At 40.6% G+C, this 8,905-nt stretch overlaps 1 protein-coding gene, 1 long non-coding RNA gene and 1 other non-coding gene across 4 annotated transcripts in view; all 3 read left to right on the forward strand.

The window, feature by feature from the left end:
- Positions 1-3,750, forward strand: part of mta3 (metastasis associated 1 family, member 3) — a 21,395-nt gene extending 17,645 nt beyond the window's left edge. The window contains exon 19 of one of the 2 annotated variants that reach the window (XM_020605121.1): positions 3,102-3,750. In XM_020605121.1, coding sequence (XP_020460777.1) covers positions 3,102-3,270 — 169 coding nt within the window. In that variant the 3' untranslated portion in view covers positions 3,271-3,750. The remainder of the gene's footprint in view (positions 1-3,101) is intronic. The other variant, XM_020605122.1, reaches the window with a different exon arrangement.
- Positions 3,751-5,833: 2,083 nt separating this feature from the next.
- LOC109962997 (uncharacterized) lies at positions 5,834-7,142 on the forward strand. Its single transcript, XR_002275346.1, has 3 exons — positions 5,834-6,103; positions 6,676-6,893; positions 7,077-7,142. It is a non-coding gene; the product is annotated as an uncharacterized LOC109962997 (long non-coding RNA).
- trnai-uau (transfer RNA isoleucine (anticodon UAU)) lies at positions 5,920-6,013 on the forward strand. Its single transcript has 2 exons — positions 5,920-5,957; positions 5,978-6,013. It is a non-coding gene; the product is annotated as a tRNA-Ile (tRNA).
- Positions 7,143-8,905: the final 1,763 nt, after the last annotated feature.

Here is an 8,905-nt window from a genome sequence, read left to right on the forward strand (position 1 = left end):
AACTGAAGTCAACAAATAGCATCCTGACATAAGTGTTAGGATGCTCCAGGTGGGACAGGGCAGTGTGTAGTGCTATTGAGACAGCATCCTCTGTTGATCGGTTCTCTCTGTAGGCGAACTGATGGCTGTCCAGACCAACAGGGATGACGTCCTTGATGTGCTTTAGAATGATCCTCTCAAAGCACTTCATAATTACTGGTGTCAGAGCAACAGGGCGATAGTCATTGAGGCAGGTGACAGCTGATTTCTTGGGCACAGGCACAATGATGGAGGACTTGAGGCACACAGGGACTAAAGCAAGATGCAGGGACAGGTTAAAAATGTCCAGGAAAGCTCCTGCCAGTTGGTCAGCACATACTGTAGCTTCAAAACCCGGCCTGACACCCTGTCTGGTCCTGCGGCTTTGTTGGTGTTGATCCTCCTGAGGGTGGAGCTCGCCTGGTGTAGCTACAGGATGTGTACCAACACTTGTAAGGAACAGGCAAGTATTTTAGTGGTTCCTTCCTTATTTATGCAACAAATTTATCTTTATTTATTTATTGGTTGATTTTTATTTTTTTAGATTTTACATGAAAACATGATAAACTTATAAATAAAATGCATTTTAAGACAGGATAGTTTTCTGCAGATTAAGCACTTGGATACATTAAGTACATTTTGCTGATAATACTTCTAGGATTTTGAAAGTAGGGCTTTTGCTAGTAATGGAGTTTTTTTGTTTTTTTTTACATTGTGTTATTAGTACTTTTGCTTGAGTGAAGGCTCTGACCTTTTACAGTTGTAGAAGAAGAAGCTGGATGTGGATGGAGAAATAACAGAACGAGGGAAGGCGGACCCGAAATGTAAATGAGGCAGATTGATATGTTTGAGGGCAGATTTACATGTTTGCCTTCCTCCTCCCAGTAACAGCTGAACATTCAAACAGCAGAGCTTTAGATAATGTGCCACCAGAGCTAAATCTGTCCTCCTCTTCTCTCATTTATATTCAGCTCTACCACTAAGTGACAGTATGTACTGTATGTTTAATAGCCAATCTCAGAGTACATTGTATTTGGAAGATGGGTGTGTAGATGCACGACTGTTGCATGCACTTTGAATGGATTATGTATACACAGTTTTCATGAGTGTTTGAGTGCTCATTTTATTAACAGCAGAGACCTGTTGGGACCTGATATGTTTTCCCATTCACAATACAAGAAAAACATCCCCGGTGCTGCTGCGAGCAGTGAAAGAGGACGGAAATGAAAGTACATAAAGAGCTGTGCATTGAATTTCAAAATGTTTTTTCTTGACTTCCTAAAGGGAGCCATGAATAACCACCTATATAGTGTGGTCATGTGTCTTGCATTTATCCTCAAATGAATTCCATTAGTGCTGTCCAACACTTGTGAGTGCACCCCATGGGCGTGAGTATAGTGCTGCTGATTGCTGTGGGCTGCTCAAAGAGCCTTACTCTCGCAGCACAAAGCCCCACGACAGCCTGGGAATGACCACGGAGCTCATTTATAAGCCTGAAAATCCTGCCGAGATCTTCCTCTCTCTTGTCTCATAACAGAGACATGTATTAGTAATTCTGTTTTGATGCTCAGTAGAGGTTGGACTCTGCTTTAGTGAAATCCTGGCTTTCAATTCGATGCTCTTGAATGCAACTTTTCTACTCACATTAAATCATTTCAAATAACATGAAGTTCAAGGTCTTCTGTTTTAAGCTAATTTGTTTTTTTCTTTCAGTTTTATGTTTCGAATATGCTAGTTATTATTGTTGAGGCTTCCACTTTACACCTCATCTAAATAAGCATCACTGTCAAACCGCTGGTAAACCAGTAATGTCTTGTACCTAACAAATAAGCTGCCTCATAAGGCCCCCAGCTCACAGATCGGCATTGTTTCTATGCAGTGCAGACGGTTGCAGCTATACTACTGCCTGTCAGTGGCTACAGTAGTAAGAAGGAACTAGAAGTACTATTGTGTATTAACAATATAATCAGACAAACATCATCTCCAGGTGTAGTTGCTGTAGCTTGCTGAAACATAAAGACACAATATGGATTGGATACTGAATTTTAAGCTGTTATCTAAATATCAGGTAAATCCAAAGAGTTTGATGATGAATGAAGCTGCTCTAGATTACAGAGTTTCTCTTGTATGTCTTGTAAAACAGAAGACCATCACAAAACTAAAACCCTTTAAGTGTAAAAGCCGTTAAAATCCACCTGAAAGGAAAGTTTGACATTTTTTGGCTTTTTTTCTGAGAGTTGATGAGAAGATGCTCGGTGGTGGAAGAAGCATGCAGATGCTGTCCCTAATTTCTTTTCAGCTTAGAGGGTCAAGTGAAACTCCCAGCTGCTTTTTCCCCTCCCACCATGTCCTGTTTCCTAGCAACAACGTAAATGCCTGGTTGCGACAAAATGTTCAAAGTGCAGCCTCCAGGCCGAAACTAGCTTTAGCTGACTAATGAGTAAATCTGGCAATTGTAATGAAGTGTGAAAGTACCCTCTGACTTGTTAAGTGCCATTTTTGTGGAACAGTTTTTTTTATTTTATTTTATATTTTGGACATTATTTATTATTTTTATTATTAAAGGCATGTTACGCTTTAACTCATAGACCTGCATCAACAAGGAACTGTGCAAATATGTGATTCCTGCAGTGTTTAGTATATCTGCTCATACAAAACCTTTAAGTTGTAGCCCAGTAGATGATCAGTTCTTACTCCTGTGACACAAAATCTGCTGGTAGTTGCTGGCAAGTCAATTGTCAATACAATATTCAAGAGCCATTATAAGTTCACACTCAAAGGTTTAACCATTCATCTGATCTTATTGTAGTTACATGTTAATATTTTGCCTCAAATCTTAGACAGGCTTTCAGTTTATATGTCAATTTTGAGCTTGAGCACCTGTCCTGCTAATTGTCTGTGCGCTTGACTTCTTGAGTAAATGTACTTGGTTACAATTCACCCTTGCTCTGGTTGCTAATGCTAACTACTGTTGCCATGATCAAAAGCAAACTGTCAGTGTGTTTTTACTCACTGGCTTTGAAGCATTGTTTTTTCTTCTGCGCTTACTGTACATTTGTCCTGTCTTGCCTCCACATCTCCAGGAGGGCCAGACGGCTGCTGTCCCGCTCCCAGCTGAGGCATGCCTGCCGGCAGCCCTGCGAGCAGGTCACCCTGCGTAGGGTCTCCCAGGGCCCACCACAGGGGCTCGTCTTGGCCCCTCCACCTCACCCCAGCCTGAGGATGCGAGGCCCCATCGTCATCCATGACTGATCCGACCTCCACACCTGCATTCGCACTAATAAATCCTCACCCCCTCTATTCTCATTAAATCCTCAAATCCTCCTTTGCTTTTAGTCCTTATTAAAATACTGTTATAATTCTTGACAACTCTTAAACAAGCTGTCTACAGTAACTTCTTGGCAACAGAAGGATGTGATGAGCCGTGATGCAATAGAAACATACACCTGACCTGACTGCAAGTGCTGCCTGTCTTTACTCCCATGGGAATGTGTTTGTACATACTGTATTTGGGTGCATGTGAGCGTGTGACCGAAAGGCAGAGAGTATGTGTGTATGTGTGTGTGTGTATGTGTGCCAACAACACATCAGACAGTGAGGGGATGTTGGCGTGTGTTGTTCTTAGTTTTTATGGAAGGACATAATGACAAAACTTAGTGTGACCTTTGTGTTGATGGTGAATTGTTGTGAAGTTCGATCAGTTTGTATAAAGTTATTTTGGGAGAGGGCTGGGGTGGTGGGAGGGGGTGGGTTTGCATTTGTGGGGGCTGAGGTTCTTTTAACAATGGAGGCAAATGTCCAACGCTGACATTAAAAAAAGAAAATGCACTATACTGAGACTGAACTAGCAGCCTTTAAAAAATCGGCAACTTTAAATTGTGTTTACCTTCCGAATTTGTACGTACTTGTTGAAGTCTAAACCAGTGGTGAAGCTGAGCAATGCTTACCTGGAGAAATTATATAACAAGCCTTCCATAACTGCACTAAAAGCTATTAGTTGTCCATGACAGATCTGCAGGTTTGGAAATATAACAAGGCGGAGAAGTAGAAATAAGCCTCCCTCATGAACCAGTGTATAATATATTGTATATCTCATTATAGCACTGTAAATCTACTCATCCTATTTCTATGGGCGACTGTACCTACCTAGCCCTAACTTGGGTACTAAAGCACTTCCTTTGCAGCAGAAAAGGGCATGGATCTGACATATTTTCCTCAAGGCTGTGATGTACCAGCAACATTTTGAGGCAAACAAAAGTGCAACTTTGCCAGCAGGTATTTGCTTTTTGCTAATATTTGTTCTCTTCATTGCACTTGTTCTTTAATGCTAGCTGTCAAGTTTGTCCCATTTTCCGACCTCCCTCTCTCTTCCTGCTGCACGACAATATTGCCAGAGGGCCTCAAAAAGGTGCCAGTACACATTCCCACCTTTAGGTGTGTTTATTCTAAGTTTTAAAACTGGCATCGCTGCCGCATGTCTTTGAGGTGACATATGGGTCACATGATTTCTTCTCTTTCATTCAGAATGTTTATGTTAGTGTTTCCTGTATGTCTTGTGTTGAATTATGAATATGCTGAGAATAAAAAAACAAAACAAAACAAAATGCCATATTATAGTGTCCAGTCTCAGTGAATCATTTCCTGGTGTTATAATCAGACAGCCTGTCCCGTCTCTCAACCACCTACTCTGTCTCTGTCTTTGTGTTGCTCTTGAAGAGGAGTGTGATAGATGGGGCCTGATGTACACTGTGCCCTGTGTGTTGTAAAATACCCCCCCAAAAATATGGTAATTTGACACAGTGATGATGAACGAAGAGCGCTCGCATATAATTCATGTTCTTGGAAGTGTACAGGCTCAGTGTACTTCACTGTGTGTGTTTATTTGTGTTGACACAGCCCCTGTTGTTCTGGTGACAAAGGTTTTCATTTGCCACTCTTCCTCTTGTCACAGTTTTAAAAATGAGACTCAACAGCTGCTGCAGCTGCCAGGTGTTTTTGTTTCCACTGTGGTTTTTACACAGCTTGTGAGTTCCCTGCCCTGAAGGTAAAATTTAGAAAAAAGGAAGAACATGAATGACAATATTTACATTGAACCTGTTGTGCAGTCCCTTTTGCTATAGACATAAAATGTGTCATCTGTACAATGTGTCTGCCAAAAATATGTGGCCACCCAAACTGCATTAGTATTCACTTGCTTACAACTTCTTCTTTTGGCACTGCTTCTTGCAGTCTGTTATAATTCCTAATTCTGAGTTATTGCTACTTGTGTATTCAAGTGCATTTCTACCACTTCTGCATCTGTTTCAGATCACAATGTGGAGCTGTAACAAAAATAATTCACCACTTTGCAGCTTTTATTTTTTTTAAATTAATAGATTTGTCTTTGTATTGTATGTTTTTATATTATGTTTCATGTCATGCAGTTTACAGCTTATATTTGCCAGCTACATCTTGATTTGAGGGATCTACATATTTATTTTGCTTTTTTTTTGTAGATGAGGATAGTGTTCAAGCATTTTTATTACATTTTAGTTATCACTGTGAATTCCCTTTTTGTCAAACTGATTCATTTAAAGAAATTAAGCATGGTGAGGTGTTATTATTCCTATCAGTTGCTTCCTTCTGAAATAATAATAGCCTACTAACAATTTTATTTATATGGTACATTAAAAAACTTTTCAAAGGACATTTGAAGTTTTGTGAGGCATTTGAACGCAGCACGTGAAGCGGCTCTGTGTATGCTGGCTGTTGCTGGACCCAGTGTGACTTCCATTTCTCATCCACCCTGCACCATTGGTGTTTCTACACTGACTGAAAACACAAATAAATCGAAATAAAACATTCGTTACGTTCAGGTGCCTGTCTCTGTCTTACACGGAATCCCTGGCTTTGATTATCCAGGCTCCAGTGGCGCAATCGGTTAGCGCGCGGTACTTATATGACAGTATTCAGCAAAGCAATGCCGAGGTTGTGAGTTCGAGCCTCACCTGGAGCACAGCTTTTAGATGCTCCCGGTGACACCAGGTTAATCCTCATCAGCCGGATGACAGAAGACTTCCTGTACCTCCTCCAGCGACGTCACGCGGTAACCCCCTGTTCATAACACTTAGTGCTATATTCAGGTATATTCACCCACTGGCTTCTTAGCTCTTGTTGGCAATGCTTGAGCACTCCAGATAAAAGCAAAGTAAAACAGCTTTGTTATGTATACACTGAACGGTTTGAGATCAATATGCAAAAGTGAAGTATCAGTGTAACGTACTCAGATATAATGTGACGCAGGCAGACAAGGACAGGCAAGTTTATTTACAGAAGGCTATTTTGTGTTGATTTGAACAATACTGAAACACACTAAAGCAAGACATATTTCTTCTGTATATTTTGAATTAATTGGTGCCGTTAAATTTGTCGTTCAGCGGCGCCCTCTGTCGGTCAAGGAGCGGAACTAGAAACTTGCCGTAACACTTGATTTGTGCCACTAGAGGGCAGTGTGACTGCATCTGAAAGCCCTGTCACACCACTCAGTCTCTTCAATGAGATTAATTAAGACCCTAACCATCATTTTAATCTTTTCCAGACATGACTGATTTTACTGTTCACAACTTCTACATATTGTTTGTATTCGTGTATGTGCTTTGTGTGAATGTTTGTGTGCAGGCCTGTCGCTCTAAGCCCCATAATGCTGTAAATGAACAAGGAGAAGATTGCAGTAATGATGTGACCCAGATGTCCTGGGTGCAGATCTGCAGGCTGAAAATAAGAGTGCAGATCAGGAGCTTGTATGTCCTACCACCTCCTCCTCCCCCTCTCCCTCCCTCCAGTCAGCCCTCCATCCGGCCTAGGACACAATCACTGAGCTTTTAGCCCCAGGGAATGTAAGCATGTCAGTGCATATGAGGAAGAAATGTTGTAGGGTGTCCAATGTGTTGTCGGCATCTCTGTGTGTTTGTTTTTAAGCTCATCCAGATTCATGTAAACATGAGGGATCAGACTTTGTGTGCTACTTGTTCTTGGTACTCAAGATTAGATGTAACAGGTTTTTCATTTACTTTCTTCAGCTGCCTCCATAAGATGGTAAAGCCTGGCATCACACCACCAGATCCCCCCTCCCACCCCCCCACAACCACCTCCTCCTCCTCATCCTCCTCCCACTACCTCACCATTTCTCACCCATCCCCTGAGGTGACCAGGTGGCCAAGCTTCACACACACCACCCTGACAGTAGTCTCAGGGGGCCACTTTACTCAATGAGAAGCTGGTCAGCTGATATGGTGCAAGCATCTGTATGTGTGAAATTGTGTGTGTGTGTGTGTGTGTGTGTGTCAGGGATTGAGGGAAAATGGGACAAAAGACAGAGAGTTTAATATTTGGGACAAGCTGTGACTTGAACATCCTGAGATCAGAGTGGAATGATCAAATTCTGTGATAATCCCTCATCTTGAAAAATTAAATACCACTCTGCTGCCTCTCTTCTTCTCCCTCACAGTCTCTATCAATCTGGAACATGCTCACTCACACACACACACACACACACACACACACACACACACACACACAGAGTTTAAATAGGGTCTGACCCGTGTCTCATAACCCTAATTGGTTCTTTAAGGAGCTGTTCTGATATCTGATGAGTTTTTCAATAATAAGGCACAAGTCTAATCCTGAGAAGCATAAAATTACATCTGAAATATTACGTCTTTACATTTGTGTGAACCCAAGTTTTGTTTTGTTTGTTTGTTTTGTTGTTTTCAGGTCATAATCCAACCTTGAACACAATGATAGTTTGTAATTATTACAGGTATGTTGGCTTGATTAAGCTGTAAATTTCCAATTGCTCTGCTGGCTTTCCACAGTGGATTTATCTGTACTACCCATAGACTGTAGAGTATAAAATTAATATAATTAGATTCTGTACTGAAATTGGAGTTGCTCTTAAAATACATTCCAATGGAAGCAAAGTTATTGTCTGAATTCCTCAGCACTGCAGTTAGTAGGCTATAGAGTGGGAGTAATAATTATAATGCCCTATGACATTTCTATAGATTTGATCAGTGGAGAGTATATTTTCCTTTGGCATATGCAGAAAAAACACAGTCTGGCATACACTGACGCAAGAGTTCAAGAGTCACACTTGGCCTCTGACATGGTGCAGCTGCATATTGAAAACCTAATAAGGAGTAGGCTACAAAACATTATACTATAAAGAAGACATTTTTGTACAGACAGTCATGACTGCAAGTCATTTTGGCTGTGAGAGTTTCAGGTTTTTCACACAGAGAGCAAGTTAGAGGTAAGAGGGTCAAAACTATCAGCTAGCATTACTGACATTGTTTAGTTTTACAACTGCATATTTTTAGGAGCAGGTGCACGAACATTATAAAGTTTTTAGGCTTGACAGATGAAAGACATACATGAACTAGAAAATCGCATTTTCTGAAGAAAATGCGTATGGATGCTGAGTGCTGAAAGCTCGCCCTGAAAATGCTGAATATTTTGACACCTTAATGGTTTTGCTGGCTGAAAGTGTGCTGAAGTAGAAGTTTCCCATTCATTTGAATGGGGCAAGATTTTCAAAATAAAGCTAAATATTTAAAATGTATGAAGTTTTGAAAAGTTCTGAATAGTAGTGTGAATGTCCTTGAAGAGCTGAACATTTTGATAGCTGAAATTAGGTTGAAGTAGAATTTCCCCATTCCTTTGAATGGGGCAAGTTTTTCAAAATAAAGCTAAATATTTCAAAAAAATTGCGAATGGAAGAAGGTATATTAGAAGCATGAATGTCCTTGAAGAGCTGAACATTTTGATAGCTGAAATTATGCTGAAGTACAATTTTCCCATTCATTTGAATGGCGCAAGATTTTCAAAATAAAGCTAAATATTTCAAAAA

The sequence above is a fragment of the Monopterus albus genome, unplaced genomic scaffold (genome assembly GCF_001952655.1).
Source record: "Monopterus albus unplaced genomic scaffold, M_albus_1.0 scaffold69.1, whole genome shotgun sequence".
Lineage (NCBI taxonomy): Eukaryota > Metazoa > Chordata > Actinopteri > Synbranchiformes > Synbranchidae > Monopterus > Monopterus albus.